Source organism: Marmota monax, unplaced genomic scaffold (genome assembly GCF_021218885.2).
Source record: "Marmota monax isolate L192 unplaced genomic scaffold, Marmota_monax_Labrador192_F-V1.1 WCK01_AAM20220418_F8-fsc00003, whole genome shotgun sequence".
Classification (NCBI taxonomy): domain Eukaryota; kingdom Metazoa; phylum Chordata; class Mammalia; order Rodentia; family Sciuridae; genus Marmota; species Marmota monax.
The window spans coordinates 26177163-26199815 of NW_026694084.1; the positions used below are offsets into that span (position 1 = coordinate 26177163).

Genomic DNA, 22653 nt, shown 5'->3' on the forward strand with positions numbered 1-22653 from the left:
GGTCACTACAATACATAACAGTAGATGAGGTCACTTGGTGAGACCATGAGGAAAAAAGAGATAGGGCCTAAGACCATTCCCTGAGGATCTCTGGTGTTTACAGTTTAGGGAAAAGATGACTGAGAAAGAAGAGTGAGAAAAGAACAGATTATTCAATTTCTTGCCCACCAATTTTAGATGATATCTTTTCATTTCTCACAAAGATAAAGTTAATGTACCAATTTTTTTCCCTTTTTATCCTTCTTGTTTATTTGTAGTAGATAATTCTTCTCTTTTTAAAAAATATTTATTTTTTAGTTGGTGCTGAGGATCGAACCCAGGGCCTCACACATGCTGGGTGAGTGCTCTACCAGTGAGCCACAACTCCAGCCCTAATTCTTCTCCTCTTAAAGCGATTTTTCTTTCTCCTCTCTAACTTCCCATTCTAACCTGGCCAGACCCCTTTTATCTACACAGCTGTTATCATGGAATTTCTTTTGATCATTTTCCTAGATAAGTTTCTTATTATTTTGGATCTCATATCTTACCAGATCAGCTTTTGTTCCTTGATAGAATATTTGATTCTGTCTCTAAAACTTTTAATTTTTTTTTAATTTAGGGTTTTGAAATATGAGACCACGGTAAGGAATGTTTTGGTCTCAAGATTTGTCTTTTTTAGCTCTGAGAAGTATTCTATCATTTCTTCAGAATGTTCTTTCTTCCATTTTCTTCTTATTCTTCTTTCTCTGAAATACCTGTTTTAATTAATGTTAAATTTACTGGATTATTGTTTTAATTTGAATTTGATTTTTCTCTCGATAATCTTTTCTTGACTCGAAAGGCTGAGGCAGGAGGATCACAACTTTGAGGCCATCCTCAGCAAATTAGCTAGATGCTATCTCAAAATAAAATTAAAAAGGTCTGGGCATGTGGCTCGATGATAAAATACTCCTGGTTTTAATCTCTAATATAAAAATAAAGAAAGTCTATCCTTTTTTTGCTGCACGTCCTCATGTATTCCTTCATCACTGCTTTCATATTTTCTGTTAAAAATTTTAATAGTCATATTTTAAATTCCTAATATTTTTTCTTGTATTTCTATCCTCTTTTTTCAGTAGCAACCTATCCTTCTTTTAATAGTATTGAGATTTGAGATGAGAGGTAAGGATATTAATTAGAATTTCCTGTATTCATTTTAACTGTTCCTTTCATGGTCTCAATTCCCTGTGGTGGTGGTTTCTTTTCTGTAGTTTTTCTCCAGTGTCTTGGTTGTCTTTCCACAGCTAAAAGCTTAGGGCTAGGTTGGTTTTTACAGATGATTGGCCTGTGCTTTTTCTCCAAATGTCTACTTCTGTCCCCAGCTGCTCTCACCTGGGTTAATATTGGATAAGGAGCTGCAAGGCTGGGCATGTGTGGTAGGATTTACTATAGGGTATACTTTAAGAGTAGGCAAGCCACCTTGGCTTTTCACCCAGCACTAAATTGGGCTGGAGGTCTTAATTCTGAGCCATCAACACTGACCCTGGGAGAGGCACTTGGTTCTTGTATTTTTTAAGAATTTGTTTTTAGAGATAAAAAGCACAAGGGTGAGGTGTATGGCATAGGACAGTAGTACTTGCACCACTCTTCTGAGAATTTATAGTTCTTAAAATTTGTCACCTTGATTTGTGCCCATTGTCATTCTGTGACCCCAAAGTTATTGTCTGATTGTGGCTTCCTGGGAAAGGAAGACCAAATTTACACCTTTTTTTATACGTGTCCCCCTAGTTCTTGTGGAGGTGCTTGTGTAGTGTATCCTGTTTTGAAATTCATTGAATTCTTTGGTCCACTGTTTTTACTTTCTTCCTTTTCTTAACATCCATTATGCATTTAATTTCCCGTACTTCAACATTGTGATTTCATTTTGCTTGAGTAGAGAACTTAATGTGTATGTTTAATCTCATCTTGAGCTAGAAGTAATTTCGGCGTTCAAGGTCCACCTTTCTCTTAAGCCTCCTGTAAACCCTGGAACTCTGTTATATTTCTTCTGTAAACAAGTAAGTATACTACCTTCCTACTTTGTTCGTAAAACTCCTTTTCTTATACCTTTTTGTAACTCATTCTACATTGATATATTTATCTTTTCCCCTCATTTCTCCTATCTTAAGTCAGACCTTTACAGTAAATTACATGTAGTAATTATGATTATTGGTCTAGAGATTATAGAAGACTCTTTTATTATGTCATAATGATATTTGTAAAGTAAATACTCAATAAATACTTGTGGGACTTCAAAAGATTTGGAGACACTATCACCTTGGGGCAAGTTGTGGCATATATTTTCAAAATTTGTTTTGTGTTAAAACAGATTTAACTAGACAGTATAGGATCATTAGATAGTAAATGTCCAAATTCATAATTTGGTTTTAGACCCACTCTATCACCTGTTGTGTGACTTTGTTGCCTCATCTTTAGGATGAGGATAAAAACTTCATTCTACTTGAAAGTTGTGAAAATTTAATGAGAGAATATATGGGGGAAAATAACTATAAATTTGAAAACACTGAACAGAATAAGGTATTGTCAACATTGTTATTTATTTATTTTTTAGCCTAAGACATCTCAGTAATACAATTCAAAGCTTCTAATTGCTTTGATATGCTTGTGTGTTGTGTTCTGTATAAAAGCAAATTATGCATTTTCCCATTGCATCTAGCCTGTAATATTAGAGTGATATTCATTAAGAAAACTTTGTAAGTCACTGTTAGTAGCTACGTAGAAGTTCAATTAAACTCATAATGCAATTCCTGCCCTTCTGAAGTATGACGTTCAGAGAAAATATTTGAGTGTTTTCCTGTTCGACTTTTTTAAGATTTATACTTTCAATTTTAAAGTACAGAGAATGGAATAGAATGGAAGGGGCATTGTTAGTATGTGAGTAATCTTTAATGTATAGAAATGTAAGTCTAAAACCATAATGTCATTATTTTAATCATGTAATTATCAGAAAAATGCTTAATGTGAGTAATAGGGAATAAATTAATATGAAGTTGGTAAATTAATTTTCTAAAAAAGTAATGAAAGACTTTATGCTATGGTGACAGAGCTCTGGTACCCAGTGATTCAGTATGTGATAAAACTTTTAGCATTCTCTGAAACGGAAGTATTTTTCTCTTTCCATTTTTTGTAATTTTCTATGAACTTTTATTGGTTTATGTTTTGATAGAGTAGAAGTAGTACTTAATTTGGAGTCAGTCTAGTCCTGTCATTTTAAATAGCTGTATTACCCTGCATCTGTAATATAACCTATTGTGTGTTAGAATCTTTAGCTGAAAAATAGGAATAATGATTTTTTAGGCTTGATTTTTCACTTTATAAAGGACTTATTTTTTAGGTGTTACTTCATTTTAAAATAAGATCTATTCCATCTTTTTCAAGGGAATTTGTTATTGTATGTAAAGCGGTTTGAAAAGTATAAAGTCCTGCACATATTTCAGGTGTAATAATGATTCAGTGTATATTCATAATGTCATAATCCTGGCTAGAGGAGACCTTGGAGAAAATTCCTATTACTGTCTCATTTCATGGTTGTGCTTTAAGTAATCTTTCAAGTTCATAGAAAATTGGAACATTCAATTCTTTCCTTTAGAAATTTATAATTTTATGGAGTTTCAGAATATACAGGAGTTTGGATTTAAAATTTATAGAATTGGAAACTTCACACTACTGAATAATGAATATTCAACCTTTTATAAATAACCTAATTATGTTCATTTAAATAGTGGAATTTTTGACATGGGAACTGAAATTTTCAATGTAACCTACATATTTTAAAAAAATATAGTTTAAAATGAAGTGATTTACAAATATTTTACTTTATGGTCTTCCCTAAAAGTGATTCTTTAATTTTCTTAGTGTATTTCTCTGGTTTATGCTTATATCACCTTTTCCTGACTATGGTGAATTCAAATACACCTTTAATAAATGTATGTAACATTATTTTTCCAGAACTGGTTCATTACCTCGTTCATCAGAACAGTTGCTGGGCCACAAAGAAGGTCCACGGGATTCAATCACATTATTGGATGCTAAAGAATTGCTGAAATACTTCACCTCAGATGGATTCCCAGTGGGAGATCTTCAGCCTTTACAGATTCAAAAGGGGTAAGTTATAAACTTACAGTTTCAAAAAATCATTTTTAGATACTATTGCCTTGCATTTCCTTAATTAATTAATGCCCTATGCTACTTACGTGATATTTGCAAGTATACTTCCTGCATTTATCATTTAGCCTTAATCCTTCTCACCTTTTACCTTACCCAAATGTCCTACACTTTTGTGGTATTAAATATAAAGGAAAAAGGAATAATAAAAGCAACCTCAGAGTATTCCCTATATTAATCAGTACATTCTAATTTATATGGGAAGGACAGTACATTTTCTCTGCCACTACCCTATCTTAAATACAAATGCAAACTGTTTTATTTCAGGGAAAAGAGTTTTGTTTTGACACCAGAACTTAGTCCTCGGAAACTTCAGGTCTTACCTTTTGAAAAAGCCTCAGTATGTCATTATCATGGAATTGAGTAAGTTTTTATTTACATTTTACTCTCCTACATGTTGTTAACATAGTGTCTTTTATGTGAATGTGAAGGGTGACTATAATAAAACAATATAAATTGAAACAGAGCCAAAGAAAAAAATATGTTAAAAACCTCAAAAAAAGAAAAAAAAATTGTTGGGGGAGCTGTACATACATGAACAATTTGTCTCCTGTTGAAAAATGCTATTTGATGATTAACCAGTTTAACATCATTTAAGTATCCTCCTATTAGTTATTAAATATTTTAATCAAAAATATTTTTGTGTCTACATTATTCATGTGTATTTGCACTGGGGGTCTCATCAATGTTGCCTGGTCACTAATTATGTTGTAATTGCTTAGAAGCTATTCGTTGAAATGTGTTTCTGTTTTTAACATGTTAATTATATTAGCTTTTTAGAATTTTAATTGACCATTTTAATGATTCCCTTGCTTGAAGTATTGGTTTGGGGGGTTATGTGCATATCTACTAGTTTCACAGGGACAGAAAATGGAAGATTTTATATTTTACCATGAATTTTCAAGATCTTGGTGATTGAAATGTTTCATAGTTTTAAAGCAAATTATTGCTTTTATGTTAATTTTCCATCAATTAAATTAGTAGAAAGCTTGCTTATTCATAGGTATTCATAGGGTTACAGATTCTAGGAAGCAGAAGTAGCAGTGTTGTACAACTACTTCTAATAAGTACTACTGTTGTAATAAGTATGAAGAACATTGTTGACATGCCAGAGAAATTGGTTTTTTGTTTTTTGTTTGTTTTGGTAACAGGATTGAACCCAGGTGTCCTTTACTACTAGCTATATCCCAAGTTCCCTTTCATTTTGAGACAGGGTCTCTGTAAGTTTCTGGAGCTAGCCTCAAACTTGCAATCTTTCTGCTCAACCTCCTGAGTCACTGGGATTACAGATGTATACCCTCAAGTTTAGCTCTGATGCTTATTTTTGAGGTGATTAAAAAATTGTTTTTAAACACCTGAAATGATGTGCTTGGTTTATGCCGTTGAAGGGACTCCCATTGCCTTTTATTAACTTGAATTAAAATACTTCAAGCAAGAGAAGTTAAGGGACTAAAATACTCTGAAGCCATTGAAAATAGGAAGGAAAATACAAATGTAGGATCACAGGAGGATCACAAGTTCAAGATCAGCCTCAGCATTTAGCAAGACCCTAAACAACTTATTGAGACCCTGTCTCAAAATAAAAAATAGAAAGGGGCAGGAGGGGTGTAGTTCAGTGATTTAGCACCACTGGGTTCAATCTCCAGTACAGAAAGAAGGGAAGGAGGGAGGAAACCACAGAAACAAGAAATGCAAATACCCAGTATACACAAAGACGTTTTTCTTCACTAATCAAAAAAAATTTAAATTGGAACAACAGTGAGACCACTTCACTCATAACATTGCCATATGTGATTTAAACATAATCCCATTATTCTGAGTGGTATTGTGGTGAAGGTGCGTGAACAACCTAGCTCAGAGGGATATAAATCACTGCAGCTTTCTGGAGGGCAGCTCATAATTTTAAAAGTCATACAAATGTTTCTAACATCTGATTGATTAATTTAGCTTACTGGAAACATTGGTGACATACACAGAATTATTATCTAATGGTATTGTTCACAGTGTTATTTAAAATGAGGAATGTTGGAAATAATATTTTTAGGGACTTGAATAAATTTTAGTACATCCATAAAATGAAATTCTTTCCATCCACTAAAATGGCTCAAATTAAAGACTGATAAATATTTGCAAGTGTGTGCAACAGAACTTTCATACATTGCTGTTGGTGTGTAAAATGATTTGTCTGCTTAGAAAGGAGGTAACAAGTCCTTATAAAACTAGCCATGCTCATGTCCTATAGCCCAACAATTCCACTACAAGGTATTTTCCCAAGAGAAATGAAAGCTTGTCTCCATAAAAAGACTTGTATAAGAATGTACAGAGTAATTTTATTTATAGCTCAAAATGGGAAACGACTTAGGAGAACAGATAAATAAACTCATATATAAAATAAAACGTTACTACTCAATAGTAACAAGGAACAAAATGTTGATGCATACAACATTAAACATCTGTGTGGGGGAAAAAAAAACCCAGTTGAAATAAGAATTTGAGGACTTTGAAATGAGCAATAGGAAGTACAGCATCCAATAATGAATCATTTTTGAAAGTCTTATATGAAAAGCTAATTTGAATCTAAGTGGTTCAGATAAGGATTTTGGATTTAAAATTGTGTTTTAAATGATAGACAATTCAAAGACAACTACTCAATCACAAAAAATAAGATGCCATTGTTGCAACTTTTTATTTCTAATAGTGATGAAAGGACTCCATTAGAGGATGGTCATTCTCTCTCTAACATTAATAGGTTCCCAAATAGCTCTAAATTTTGATAAATCTTTTAGTTAAATTATTTATATTCTTAGTGATATTGTGGTGAAGGTGCGTGAATTCAAAGTTCACATTTTATTTGTACTATATTTACCTTAATCAGATTAAACTAGGAGCTTCTTTGTTCTACTACATAAAAATCTGATTAATAGGATATATTCTTTTGTTCCCTCTTTTTGATTTTCTGGAAAACAAGTTATTAAATATTATAGAAAATTTGATAATGAGAACCAACAATTTTTTTCCTTTGTTACTACCTACCTCTAGTACTAGCTTTCAGAAACATCTCTTTTATTTGTTTGGTTTTCATTTCCCTAGTGATTACAATTCTTATCCTAAAGGATATGCTTCAGTCAATATATTTTTTTTTCACTAATATTTTCTTTATATATGATAGCTGAATGCATTCAATTCATATTGCAAATATGGAGCACAATTTTTCATACCTCTGGTTGTATACAAAGTATATTCACACCAATTCGTGCCTTCATACATGTACTTTGGATAATAATGTCCATCACATTCCACCATCATTTTTAACCCTATGCTCCCTCTCTTCCCTATTTTTTAATGTCTTCATATAAAAATGTTATTGACTCTCTGATATGAAAAATGAGAAATTGTTCCACATATTCTCAATTTGATTTTCTGCTTTTTCTTGCTTTTAAAAATATAACTTCTGTTCTTATTACATGACATATAAAGCAGAATTTCCCCCATTTGTTTGATAATTTTAGGGCTTTGTAATCTAATAAAGAAACTTAAGTAGGATTTTTAGGTATTTTATATATAACTTGAATATTAAAGTTGAAACCAATAAGCATTTTATATCATTGTGATGAAAAACAATTTCTCTCACTAACATTTTCTTTACCACATAGTCAAAATACTTACTCTAGGACACGTTTTTACTTGACTCTTCAGTTTGAAGTATCCATCACATAACCATATTTTAGATTATGTTTCCCCAAATTCTGTAATTTAATTTTGTTTATCTTAAGTCTCATCTCCCTACTTTTTTCCTGTTATTCTTAGTTTAATCATAGAAAAATACTAATGGCAGGCTGGGGCTGGGGCTCAACGGTAGCGCACTTGCCTGGCATGTGTGAGGCACTGGGTTGAATTCTCAGCACTGTACATAAATAAATAAAGTCTATCAACAACTAAAAAAAAATACATTAAAAAAAGAAAAATACTAATGGTACACAAATTTTTAGAATTTATAAAAGATATGTTCTTCGTGTTCATTTATTAAAATGTTAAAAACTTACTTGAACACTACTTGATGAATCTAAATTTGCACAGCTTTATTAATTTATGCACACAATATCTTAAGACTCTGATGCATTATCAAGGAGTAGGTAGGTCTCCTCTTTGCTACCTCCATAAACAAACAGATCTAGCTGTGACTTAGATTTCTTTGCTGTAAATTTATGTTCACTAAGCTGGAGACATTGAGATAGGACAAAACAGTTGTAGGAGATGAGCACCATGAATTCAGAAATATATTTCCCTAGAAGATTTGGGTATATTGTATCTATTTCTTGGTTATAAAATAAAATTAGTTTCATCTTATGAAACTTATTTTTTCTCTGTTAGGACCCATAAAGCATTTGGTTATTCTTTGGTAATAAAATGTGAAATTATAATTTTCAACAATATATATTTATTTCGCTAATATCAAATATATACCTTACTACTCTTTTTCCTTTCTGATTTACAAAGTAATTTTGTTTTTATAGTAAATTGTAGTATAATCATGGATGTTTTATGTGTCGATTAGAGTTAAAATGTACAGTTTGAAGGAATGATATTATGAACAGCTATGATCAAGAAACAGTTGGGGGTTGGGGATGTAGCTCAGTGGTAGAGCACTTGCCTAGCATGTGTGAGGCACTGGGTTCAATCCTCAGCACCACATAGAACTAAATAAGTTAAATAAAGGTATTGTGTTCATCTATAACTAAAAAAAAAAAAATTAAAAGAAAAAGAAAGAAACAATGGGAAGCTGCACGTGATGGCACATGCCTATAATCCCAGAGACTCTGGAGACTGAGGCAGGAAGATCACAAATTTGAGGCCAGCCTCAACAACTTAGCCAGATCCTGTCTCAAAGTAAAAAAATAAAAAGTGATAAAGCACACCTGGGTCAATTCCCAGTACCCAAAAAAAATCCCCCCAAAGCAAAAAAAAAACTAGAAGAAATATATCTACATCTTAGAAACTAAATAGAATCAAAATATCTACCTTTTTCTATCAAAATAATTTGCATACAAGCTAATCAGGCATTATGTTGCCTTTTGACTAGAATTTTTTTTACAGTTCATGTTTCTTAATTTTACTCTAGATTTTACCAATTTCCCAAGACAGAAGTAGAATGCATCAGTATTTTTTTATGGTTGCTACCGATTTTTAATGAAGTACATTTTACTAAACAACAACCCAGAGAAAGAATATTAGAGAATTGAGAGACCCACCAATTAACATTTTGTCTAAAGTAAGCTATTAGGTTAAATCAGAGATGTTTCAGTCCTAACTATACTTTAACAATGTCCCAAGACGTCAGGCCTGGCCACTCATCCCAAAGGGGAAAGAATCAAACCAACAAAAATCAATTGTGAAATAGGAAAGGGAGTCTTTATTCTTAGTGTGGCCACATTAGAAAAACAGAAATAAGGGTTGTCTTCAGATGTCGGCAAGAGCTTTGAGGTTATATAGGGGGAAAAGAGCAAAGTCAAGAGGTAAGAAGATCTGTACAGCTGGCAATTAAGGTCAGGCCCGGATCTGGTTGGTCATTATCCTGAGGCTGGTTGTGCACTCCTAGCAGAGCGAAGGAAATTGCTGCTGCTTGGAGGGCAGTTTCATCAGTTCCATCATATGATGTTTATATATCAGACTTATGGTCCTAGAATTTAACAGAAACTGAAGAGAAGAATAACTCAGAAAAGAACAGGTTATAGAGAAACAAGATGGAGTTAGATAGTCAGTAATTGGACTTTGCTTCAATTTATCCAAGTTCACTAGAGGAACTCAGATTTAGATCCAAAGCATTAGGCTCCATGGTCTGTGTTCTTAGAAATCAAATATGTGTCATAAAGGGAAAGATAAAGTTCTTAAAAACTCCACCAAGCAATCATATCTTTAGGTAATAATACACTCTTTGAGAATTGAACTCCAAAAATCTGATTTTAGAGAACATTTTAGAATTTCGCAGGTGAAAAGGACAGACAACAGAGAAAGGTATTAATTTTTTAAGTCCTACAATTGCATGCATGACACTGTGTTTCCTTGATGCAATTGTAAAAAGGGGAGAAGGTGAAGAACTTTGCAAGGTCATACGCATTGCAAAGTTTCCTCATTGCTTATTTGTTGTGCTTAACAACATGAATTCCTTTGAGTCCTGAAGCATTTGCTGAACTAACATTTCATTGGTTCCCTGAGTCAGATTTAGCTAGAAATCAGATATAGATAACCCAAGTGTTTGAAAGAAAATCTGTCAGTAAGGTTGGTAAGATTCAATGAAAAAATTCAAAATGTTCTGAGCTATTTAGTGAGCCATCTTAAAATGCCTTCATACCATTTAATCTTTGTGTTGAAAATAAACTTGCCCTTTCTAACAGAAGTCAGCATTTCATGTTGTTATATATCAGCCATGCTGAGAAATCAGAGGTTGCTAGAGTTTTAAAAAATATCAAAACAGCAACTGTATTATTTTGAAACTAAGTCAGAGGATTAACTTAATCTGTTGCCCAGAAACACGGTCAAAGAAAAGTTAGATTGTAATTCACATTTTAAAATCTTTTGCCCTTTTATATAGCAGCTTGAAAAAATACTGAACTTGTGGGGGAAGTAAGCTATTCATTCAACCTTCCAACAGTTATTAGAAAGTTAAGAACTTTAAGAAAATGTCTCCATATTTTCTGTTTGAAAAGTAAAAGCCCTTTGTTCTCTTGGATGCTTTGATTTTAATGATCTTTCCTTCTTTTTAGATATTGTTTAGATGACCGAAAATCTTTAGAAAGAGATGGGGGATTTTCTGAACTTCAGTCTCGTCTTATTCGTTATGAAACTCAAACTACCTGCACCAGAGAAAGCTTTCCAGTCCCTACAGTGTTGAGCCCTCTTCCATCTCCTGCAGTTCTGTCAGAGCCTGGGAGTGTTCCTGATGGAGAAGCTTTGCAAAGTGAACTACGAACTGAGATACCTCGGGTGAAACGGAGATCTCAAGATCTGAATTGCCTTCATCCCCCCAAAAGGTGATATTTAAGTGCACAAAAATAATCTTGAGAGAAAGTACTTTAGACTATAGGGAACATTTCTTTTCATATTAGTCTTTCATAATATTTAAGTTGCTTTCTGCATGGATTTTATATTAGTTCCTTCATGCCAGAAAGTTTGTTTTTATTTTGAGCAATTTTATGATTTTGCTTATAAGTTATAAAAAGAAATGACTTGGAAAGAAATACACTGTTTCTTGCTGTGTGTACTAATTTACAGTCCATTAGCACAACAGAGTGTAAAGTTTTTAAGCCATGGAAAACTAGAGATCTCACCTAATAGATTAAACAGCTGAGCTGCTCTGTTGAAGAGGGTATTTGGACATGTAAGTTCCAGCCCCAAATAGTTCCTTCTTCCCTCTCCCCACTGAATCTTGCCTGTGTTGGCCCTTAAGCAAGGAGTCCACGAGTCACCATTTTAAAACCACTTATTAACTATGAAATACACCTTTGAAGACCACATAATTATTTTATTATATGAAACTTTTTTTAGAAACTATATTTCCTAGTTAAATAAAATGTGCAAATACTTGATCAGAAATTAGAATTTTATGAAACACTAATTTCTGTTGCATTTATATGTCTACAATTTTTTTTTTTTTAATTTAGGTATTTGGTACCTAAAGCAAACCATAGTTCTTATTGTAGTTAGGCCTTCAAAAAACTATGAAATATATGAAGACAAAAATTTCAAATTTCTTTTGAACAGTAAAAGTGTTAGAATACTATTTCTCTGATATGGAATAACTAAATTATTTTTATTACTACTTTATAAATTCATGATTTTTTTCTAATATCTGATAAAAGTAAACTCATTCATTTAACATTTGGGCTACTATATTTTGTAACTTTCTTATTTCTGAACTATGTCTAATTAAAAGATTTGTGTTCCAGAAAAGAAAGTAACCTATGGCTTCTGGTTGCTTTCCCTACTAGCAAAAGTGAAGTCTACATGACTATCTTGAAAAAAGAAAAATATCAGTCTTCCTGGCAGCAAGTGTAAACATTATAGAAATATTGAATCAAGAATCACTTTTGTAGCTTATTTGGATTTAACACATTTGTTTTGCACACACAGTTTCAAAGATATAATATGATACAGGTTATGTTTTTTTTTTGTTAAAATATAAAAATATATATGCTTAATAGATGAGTATTAAGTCTATAAAGATAATCACTTATCATGCTATAAGATGATTTATGAAGTCATAAATGAGGAAATAGGAGAGGGGGAAAGGGAAAGTATAATAATATTGCTTGTTGCTTTCCCACTTGCTGAAATTCATTGCCTTCAGTTTTATTCCCTCATTTGAAGAAGTAAAAGGACAATGTTATAATACAAAATTGATTGCCTATTTAGGGCTGAGTAGTAAGAAATACTGTTTGTTTTTCTTGATCTTAGGTTTGAATGGATAGAGTTGTAACATTTAAGACAAAAAAATAGAGTTCATTGTGATTCACTTAGTCTGTTCTTGTTTTTTTTTTTTTTTTTTTCCCCACTCATTATAGACTTGTGAAGTCTGTAAGTTCAGATTCTCTTTCTCAAATGAGTGGCTGTAGTAACCATCACCATCATGTGGTGACATCCAGAAAGCCACAGGCAGAGCGGTCATCATCAATGACTGGTCCATTGGTTCCAGTCCCTGCCTGTGAAACTCCAAAAGTCACTACAAAGGCCAGTTCTGTTCCAAAAAACGTGCATACGTCGAAGACATCAAAGCATACTAAGGAATCAAGATCACAGAAACATACACGGGTAAAACCTTTTTCCCAACTTTCTTCGTTCTACATGAAAAGAACTCTCTTTATTTGAATATTTCAAAATGTATGTCTGAAAATTTTGTGAATGAAATGGCATAATGTCTAGAATTTACTTTAAAAGAACTCAGTACAAGAAAAATGGGAAAGCAAATGAGAGCATAAATGAAACAAAATTCGCCACAAAGTGGTCATCCTTGAAGCTCGTTGATAGAGTATCAAGAATATGTTATAAAATACTTTCTCAACTGTCTGTGTTCAAAATTTTCTGTAATAATAAATAAGTACAAATCTATGTATTGCTCTGGTGTATAACTGTTATTCTCAGGTTTCAATTCAGGGCTCTTGATTTGAAATCCTTTTTTAAGATACTCTAATTGTTTCCTATTAAGATATTAATCCTGTCACGGATATGACCATGTACATTTTATTGATATCTTTTCTTTTTTTGTTTTAATAACCTTATATATCTTTAGCATAGTCAGTTGATTGTCTAGTTCACAATTCATTTATGATTGGATACTAAAGTTAGGATGATTGAACCTTTTCTAAGAATATTGGTTGTATGTTATATTTTTTTAAGATACTGAAAGAAGTAGTAACTGAAACCCTGAAGAAACACCAGATCACAGAGGCTCATGAGTGCTTCACTGCATGCAGCCAGCGCCTCTTTGAAATCTCCAAGGTCTATCTAAAGGTACAATGTCTTCTCTACTAATAGCAAAGTTTAGTTCTATGTTCCTGTTTGATGTAAAAAAATGTTTAAATGAGTATTTTTTATACTGATAGCATCTAATTTGTTGGCAGATTTTTCTTTAAATGGAAATACCAAAATTGAAGCAAAATATTTTATATTTGATTGATTTTATTTTATCCTCATACATAGAAAGCTACATTTTAACTGGAGTTCTCCCTAACAAGTGTTTTCCCTAACAAGTCTTTTTCTTAAGTTGGAACTTCAAACATTACTTAGTAGTTAATCAATCAGTTTAAATTAGTAATTTCATTGCAGTATGTGGTGAAAAGGCTAATGGACTGAATATCAAAAAACTTATTTCTAATTTTGGATTCCACATCACCTGGTTGTAAAACATTAGGCAAGTTAGCCTAACAACTTTTCTAAAACTTTGATGGTATTAGATTAGCTCCCATCTTTTGAGTTTCAAACTTGAGCGACAGTTATGTGTAGATTTCTAGTTCAAATTGCACATTGACCCAATATATTCAATGTCTGTCTTTTTTATAATTTCCCAAGCAAAACATTATTCTGACAAAAAAAAAAAAATGAGGTGAAGGGATAAGAAAAGAAAAAAAACCTATTGAAATGTACATTGTTGAATAAGAAAAAGAGCATGGAGGCAGATAGCAGAGTGAAAGAAGTTACCACCTAAATGACTACCCTGTGAAATGCCAGTGGGAACCATGCCAGATTCGTAGGCAAACTCTTTGAGGGACTCCAGAATTATAAAGCCAGGTACTATGAAAAGCAGAGGCAGAGTGCCAGGTGGGAACAAGAGGAATTAAATAAAGATCTACAAAGTGGACTGGGAAACTTTCAAAGTGCCCCACATGCCCTTCTCCCACAATGGTAATAGTTCTCTACTGTGACCTCTGTGACAATGTAAGAAATGGTCTCCAGAAGAAATATTGGTGGCTGCAGTGAATAAGCCAACTGCCCACTTTGTCACCTATTTATGTAAAGCCATAAATGAGCAAGCTCTGCACAGATAGGTCTTCCATATTTTTAGTGTCTCTTATTTTAAATATGACTGGACATTCAAGGGTTAGCAGACTCTCCGGAAAGCTTCTAACACAAATGATGCCAAAATACAAAGGAGTAAAGGGAACTCTGAAGGAACAGAAAGTGGGAGAAGCCTTCATAAAATTTTAGTTCTATTAGAAATCAGGTCATTGTATTCACAAGCTAGAACATTGATGCTGTTTCCAAAAAATGCACAAAACATGAAAGCTCCTTAAAATTTAAAAAATTGTAACAAAATCAATTTAATAGACAAAATGAACAGTTGAAATTAAAAAAATTACCAGAATGTAGAACCAAAAGCAAAAAATATTAAAAGAAAATTAGAGAATTAATCCAGAAAATCCAATGTGCTAATTAGTTGCAAAAATAGAGACTAAGGAGAGAAAATTGTCAAAAAGATAGCCAAGCACTGAAGGACTCAAGCCTCCTGCTGGGAAGGGGACTCAGCATGGCTTCCCTAATGAATGAAAGCTCTACAACAAGTCGTGTTATGTGGAATCATGGAATTTCATACAACTCTTAGCATAAAGAGAACATTTACTAAAAGGTTTACAGGAAAGTTTACTTATAGTGTACATAAAAAGAATCAGAATGGCGTTGGATTTCTCCACAGTAACATTGTAGGCTAAAATATGGTGTAAAAGTACTTTCAAATTCTGAGGGAAAATGATTTACCTACTAAAATTCAATTTAGTAAAGATACTTCAAAACGTGGAATTCTAATAAAAAGAAATAAGAAAAATTATTTTACCTGCTTGAGAAATCTTCTAGAAGATGAGTTCAGCAGACAGGAAGCTGAATGAAGAAATAAAACAAAAACACCAAGTGTGGAAGACAGGTCCTAATAGGACCAGGCCTAGGGAGCAACTAGACCAAATTAGAGCAGGCTGTGGTAGAAAGGTCTACATTTTAAAAAATAAATTTAAAAAAAAAGAACCAAGACATTACCAAGTATACTTCAGTGTTTTTAAAAAATTTTGCTGTACATTTAGTTAGTTCTTTGTGAGAGAGAGGGAAATATCCAGAATTATATACATGGAAAATTTAAAAGAGAGAAAATTAAGCAGGTAGACTCACTACAGGAAAAGTAGGATGTTGAATGAAGAGATCTTAAACCAAAATACATTAATTACCTCAGGACTGAACAGCATTTACCTAGATATAATGAGTCAGACACTGACTTTTTGCCAATCAAAAATGGTGATATAGCTGTTATTGAGAAGGTGGTATGTAAGACCTGGATCCATGGCTGTTAATTGTCACTGTCTTAAATTACTTAATCAGTGAGTTGTAGCATAAATATGTTAAGTGGAAACATGAAGGGTAAAGCAAGAGGAACAGCTGAAAGAGTTAAAAGTAGCTGCCTTTGTGAAGCATATCTTGGAGATTTGGTGAAGGATTGTTCTTTTTTTTATTAAATACAGTTAGATTGTGTTTACTTTGTAATCTAATGTGATGGCCATTTAATTTAAAGAAGTTAGACTTCAGTTCCTTTTCCTATGTCATTCCTCTTTGTTGAGGAATGAAATCATTAAAAAGAAGAGAGGAAGAAAAAGAATTTTAACTGAATAACAAATATAAACTGTGTGTTCATTTTTCAAGTAATGAAACATTATTAGATATTCATGGTAAAGGATGATGCTTAGATCAGGTCAGTACTATTGGGAATATGACAAACAAGTGACATGAATTTAGGCATATGTATATATATTTTGGCTAGGATATTTTTATATTTAGGATAGAGTTAAATCACAATATATTACTTTGATTTTTTTTGTTAATATTTTCCTAATCAAATTTATACTTGTAGATTATTTAGGATAATCTTAAACTCACTTAATAATGAGTTATTTTTTGTAATTTAATGTACAAACTACAAAATGCTGTATTTTGTTAATGTTTAGGATCTTAAAACTTCAAGGGGTCTATTTCAAGAAATGAAGAAGACAGCAAGCAACAATGCTGTACAGGTAAATAAATTATTGCAAAGAAACTACATTTAATTAAGTTAGTATTTTATTTCAGGATTGTTGTGCTGCTATTTTATATGCAGTGAGAATTGGTGATGGTATTTTTAACTCTGTCCCTTTGAAAACTCTTTAAGGTACTGAAAAATAGGCTTATTCAGACAGAGTATTGAATAGTACTTAATAGATTTTGTTGTTAGCAGAAAAGTTTCTAAAATGATATTAAGAAAAAAAATGATAAATAATCCAAACAACTCGAAAAAAATAAACCAGGCCAGGCACAGCTAGAAAAAAATAAAGCAGGCCGGTCATGGAGGTGCATGCCTATAATCCCAGCAGCTCTGGTGGCTGAGGCAGGAGGATCACAAGTTCAGAGCCAGCCTCAGCAAAAGCGAGGAGCTAAGGAACTCAGTGAGAATTCTGTCTCTAAATACAAAATAGAGCTGGAGATGTGGTTCATTGGTCGAAGGCCCCTGAGTTCAATCCCCGATACCAAACAAATAAATAAACAAACCAGTTTGACTAGTTGTTTTCAAAGTTTGGCTTAATATTTTTTGAGTGACCCCTTTAAGACATATTTCAAGATAATGGCTTAAAAAATGGAATAGGACTTTTCCTTTTTTCTAATAACAATATTGTACTTAACATTGAAAGTTCAGCAAAAAGTATTCTTTATATAGAAAATCATATGTTTTTAGGTAGAATATTAGGATTTGAAGTTTCTATAATATATTTTCTTCCACTGTTATTTTTGATGGAAATATACCATAATCGTATTTTTTTTTCACCCAGGTGATTGAATGGGTATTAGAAAAGACAAGCAAGAAATGATACAGAATCATTCTCGTTAGGACAATTCAAGTTGGATGGAGCTTCATTCTTTTTTTCTGAAAATTTATAAACATTTTAAACCAAATTTTAAACTTTATTCAAAGAACAGATGTTACATATTTAAAGAACTTCATAAGTATCCTCTTACAGTTTGGATGATGCTGAGTTAATTATCTTCAATTATGCACTTATTTTATACAGTTTCACTGTATGTTAATTTTTTAAGTTATTTTTATATGTTTTAAAATTTTTATATTTGGTTATTTAATTATTACAATAAATAGGAATATTTCTTTACTTCTTGGGTTACGAGTCTTTATTGTTAGGTCCACTTGAATTCCTGAGTCTAAGTCAGACACTGCCATTTCTTTTCCCATGTGTCCTAACAGCATTGTTTTTATTTTATCATTATGTTAGCCAATCTGGAAGATACAGGATATATTAAAAAAAAAGAGTGTGGAGGGAGAGATTTCCCAACATTCAACCTTTTAAATATAATTGTTGTTAATATTTTAAATATATATGTGTATATATAATTATCTTTTAAATGATTTCAAAATTTAGATCATATAATGTTTGTGTATGTACATGTGTGTTTGTGTGCATGTGTATTAATTCATAGCCTGCTTTTTTTTTCACTTAGCAATACAGTGGTTCCCCCCTTATTTTGCTTTCTGTGGTTCTAGTCAACTATTGGTCAACCGTGGTTCAAAATTATTAAATGGAAAACTCCAGAAATAAACAATGCTTTAGGTTTAAATTACACACTTTTTTGAATAGTGTGATGAAATGTTGTGCAGTCTTAGCTCCATCCTTCTTGACATGAATTATCCCTTTGTCTAACAATTGCGTGCTATTTACCCTCTAGTCACTTAATACCTGTCTTAGAGCTTGTAGTCAGGTAACCAAAGCACAAAAATAGGGATGTGGGAGATTTGGATATACCAGAGAAGTCACAAAATACCTTTAAGTGCCAAGGCAAAAGTTATGTCAATAATGATAGAAAAACAAGTTCATATTCTAAGGTTGCTAAAATGTATGGTAAGAACAAATGTATACATTAAATTATAAAGAAAAAGAATCTCGGGCTGGGATTGTGGCTCAGCGGTAGAGCGCTCACCTAGCACCAGCGGGACCCGGGTTCAATCCTCAGCACCACATAAAAATAAAAGGCATTGTATTGTGTCCATCTACACCTAAAATATTTAAAAAAAAAGAATCTCATGATACTTTGCTGTTGCACTTCATACTGCAAAAGTTATGGGAAACAGTGCCGCAGTCTGGCTGGGCACAATGAGGAGCCACTTGTCAAAAGAAACTAACTTTATTTTTAGAACCACACACGCCAAACAAAACAGCCTCTCAGGAAAAATCCTCAGAGCCCCAACTGCCACCACCGGCTTTCCACAAGCCTCTCTTTCCAACACCAGCCTCTCTCCACCTCCCACAATCCTTCTGCTCTTGAGGCTGATTGGCTGGGTCATGTGGGCAGAGCCAAAAAAGTCCCCCAATGAGCAGCTCCGTGGTCTGAAAGGGCAGGGAAACAGCCCAATGAGCATCACCGCAGAGGAGCCAATCAGCTAGATGTTGCTGGGGCCACTGTGAGCCAATCATCAGCCGGCAGCTGGAAGTTTGCTGGGGCCCCTTCGGCTGTGGCTCTCAACATCTCCCCCTCTCTGTTTAAACAAAAAGCATGTGGCTTAGAGACCGTGCCTGCCTTAGGTTGTCCAATAGTACATATGGTCCTTACCCGTTAGGTTGGTACCATTGCAATTGGATCTTACCCGTCACTGACTACCGGTCCAGTATACAGCCACACCTGTGGAGAGGTCTTTGTACCAGCCGGGGGGGGTGAGGTTCTTTGCCTCACCTCTGTTGGCCCCCCAAAAATTCCTCATTGGCAACCTTCCATAACAGGTATTGTCCTCCATTTAGCTCAGCTTTACACATATTAGCCCAATCTGCTGGCGTCATGTTCAAGTTGTTAATGGATTCGACCATGCTTACAGTGAAGGGTGCTTGAGGACCATAGGTTGTTACAGCTTCTTTTAGCTGCTTCGCTGTTTTGAAATTTAAAACATGGTAAACTCGCTGCCCTCCTGCCTCCAATACAGGGCATGTTAATATTTGAGATCTTGTCTCAGGATCCCAACTGTCAACTGCGGGGGTTGGGGGCCTCCCAGCATATGGAGGTTGCCTTGTTAGTTGGACACTTACGTCCTCTGGTGATAGAAAGGTGTTAGTAGCAGTCTCCTGTTGTAACTTTCCCCCTGATGGCTTTTTCTGTTTTACGCTTTCTTTCTCTGTCTGACTAGCTTGAGAGGCCTTCTCTTTTACTTGAATTTTTCCCTCTGTCTGACTAGTTCGAGAGACCTTCTCTTTTACTTGAATTTTTTCCTCTGTCTGACTAGCTCGATAATGGCTAAAGAAAAAATTATGTAACATTCCAGAAGGCACTAAAAGAAAACAATTTTCTTAACAATTTACATTATCTTTAAGAGAATTAATAAATATAATGAAAAGGAAAGGTAAAAGTAAACAAACAGATCTGTTAACCTCCTTTTTTGTTCACATATTAAAACAATCCTCAACAGTTGTTTACCCAATTTAAATTAAACCATTTAAATCACGTGAATATAAAAAAAATTGGATCAATTTTTTCATGAGCGCTCATCATATATGAAATATGGACATACGTACATTCAAACATATAACAAAAAACACAAGTGTGCACACATAATATAATACATACAACACATAACCTAATAGTAAAGGCCTTATAGCTTTTTACAGGTGAAATCTCCATTGCAATGTTTAAAAACTCTATAGTCAAAAAATAGAACTGATCAGCAAAACATTAACCTAGGTCTGTATGAGCTCAAAAAACAAAATAGAATGTGGGAAAGGGCAATAATAAAATTGATATTGAAAAAAGCATCCTGGTTCTATCGCAGATGTAAGGATAGCCAAACTGGAGTTTTGGATATCAGCTGTTATGGACTTGCGTCAAATCATCTTCTTTTTGGTCTGTAGAAATCGCTTTAGTTAATCTCTCTGGAATCCAAATCGGCTGCTGTTCTCCCTGTGGAAACACACAAACAGGCCTCCGACTCCAGACAATCACTGGGTCAGGACCTTGGTTAATCTCTCTGGAATCCAAATCGGCTGCTGTTCTCCCTGTGGAAACACACAAACAGACCCCCGACTCCAGACAATTACTGGGTCAGGACCTTTCCATTGTCCTGTTAGAATATCCTTCCAAAGTACCTTGGGCTTATGCACATTTTTTGGACACATGCCTTTCCGCAGCACTACGTCCTGATGAATCCAAAAGTTTAGAGTAAAAAGGGTTATTTTCAGTTTATCTTTGGGGAATATATACCCCTTCCCAATTCCTTCTTTTTGCTTTAATAAGTACATTTTAATAGTTTGATGAGCTCTTTCAACTATGCCTTGTCCCTGTGGATTGTATGGGATTCCTGTTATATGAGTAATGCCAAATGATGAGCAAAATTGTTTAAAAGAGGTAGAAGTATAACCAGGGGCATTATCTGTTTTTAACTGTTTTGGAATGCCCACAGTGGCAAAATTTTGTAAGCAATGAGCTATAACATCTTTAGTTTTTTCTCCGGCATGAAGGGAGCCCATCAAAAATCCAGAAGAAGTATCAACTGTAACATGCAAATATTTTAATTTTCCAAATTCTGGCAAGTGTGTGACGTCCATCTGCCAAATATGGTTAGGTATCAATCCTCTAGGATTGACTCCAAGATTAACTTGTGGTAAAAAGGTCACACAATTTTGACATTGTTTTATTATTTGTCTAGCTTGTTCCTTAGTTATTTTAAAACACTTTTGTAAAGTATTAGCATTGACATGGAACCTTTTATGAAAATTTATAGCTTCTTCTAGTGTAGAGAAAATATGTATGTCATGTGTAGTTTTATCTGCTAAATCATTGCCCAAACTAAGGGCTCCAGGCAATCCTTTTAATAAGTTTGTAAGTGTGGCATAACATTCTAGCAATGTGTTTTTAGCTTTGTGTGCTAATAATACATCATCCACATAGTGAAATATTTGTAGTTCAGGATTTTGATTTCTAGGTGGCTGGATTACTTTGTTAACATAAATTTGACACATAGTTGGGCTGTTAGCCATCCCTTGAGGGAGTACTTTCCATTCATATCTCTGATCAGGACCTTCATGATTCAGTGCAGGGATAGTAAATGCAAAACATGGACTATCCTCAGGATGAATTGGAATTGAAAAAAAACGATCTTTAATATCTATAACTAAAACATACCAGGTTTTTGGCAAAGCAGACAACTGAGGAATCCCTGATTGAGCAGGTCCCATAATAACCATCTCATTATTAATGGCTCTTAAATCTTGTAATAATCTCCATTTACCAGATTTCTTTTTGATGACAAAAATGGGAGTATTATGGGGAGATACAGAAGGTTGTGTATGTCCTTCCGCTAATTGTTGTTTGACCAGGTCATGGGCTGCTTGTATCTTTTCTTTAGTCAGGGGTCACTGAGGAACCCATACTGGTCTTTCTGATTTCCAAGTAATTTTTATTGTCTCAGTGGCCCTTTCTGAAAATCCAACCCATGTCTGTCTGTTCCTTGATCTATTTGTATTGGTGCTGCTATACCTTGTTCTTGTTTTTCTAATCTTTTTCCTTTCCTAAAACCTTGTCTAGTCATAATAGTGGGTGCATTTTGGTTGATGTTATTTGTTAATGTCAAACCTAATTGATCTAGGACATCTCGTCCCCATAAATTTACAGGAAGATGATCCAATACATATGGCTGTATAGTTCCTTCACATCCTTCAGGATCCTTCCAATCTAATACCATTGCACTTCTATGGGGATTTAATTGTCCTACAGCCTCAGGATACCTAGTAAGAATAGTGTTAGGAGAATAAGATAAATGTATCCATAATAATGGACCTTCTTGCCAAAATACTCCTGTAGGAATATTTTTTGTTGGTAGTACAATAAATAATAAAGGCAAACTTATATCAATTCTATCCAAATGCATATTTTCCATATATGTTTCAATGATTTTTAATGCCTTTCTTGCTTCAGGCGTTAACA

At 33.6% G+C, this 22653-nt stretch overlaps 1 protein-coding gene across 1 annotated transcript in view; it reads left to right on the top strand.

Annotated features, from left to right (window-relative positions):
• Mtbp (MDM2 binding protein) overlaps positions 1-17846 on the top strand; it is a 71369-nt gene extending 53523 nt beyond the window's left edge. The window contains exons 16-22 of the mRNA XM_046464932.2: positions 3967-4122; positions 4450-4545; positions 10944-11210; positions 12741-12987; positions 13573-13686; positions 16656-16721; positions 17511-17846. Coding sequence (XP_046320888.1) covers positions 3967-4122; positions 4450-4545; positions 10944-11210; positions 12741-12987; positions 13573-13686; positions 16656-16721; positions 17511-17549 — 985 coding nt within the window. The 3' untranslated portion in view covers positions 17550-17846. The remainder of the gene's footprint in view (positions 1-3966; positions 4123-4449; positions 4546-10943; positions 11211-12740; positions 12988-13572; positions 13687-16655; positions 16722-17510) is intronic.
• Positions 17847-22653: the final 4807 nt, after the last annotated feature.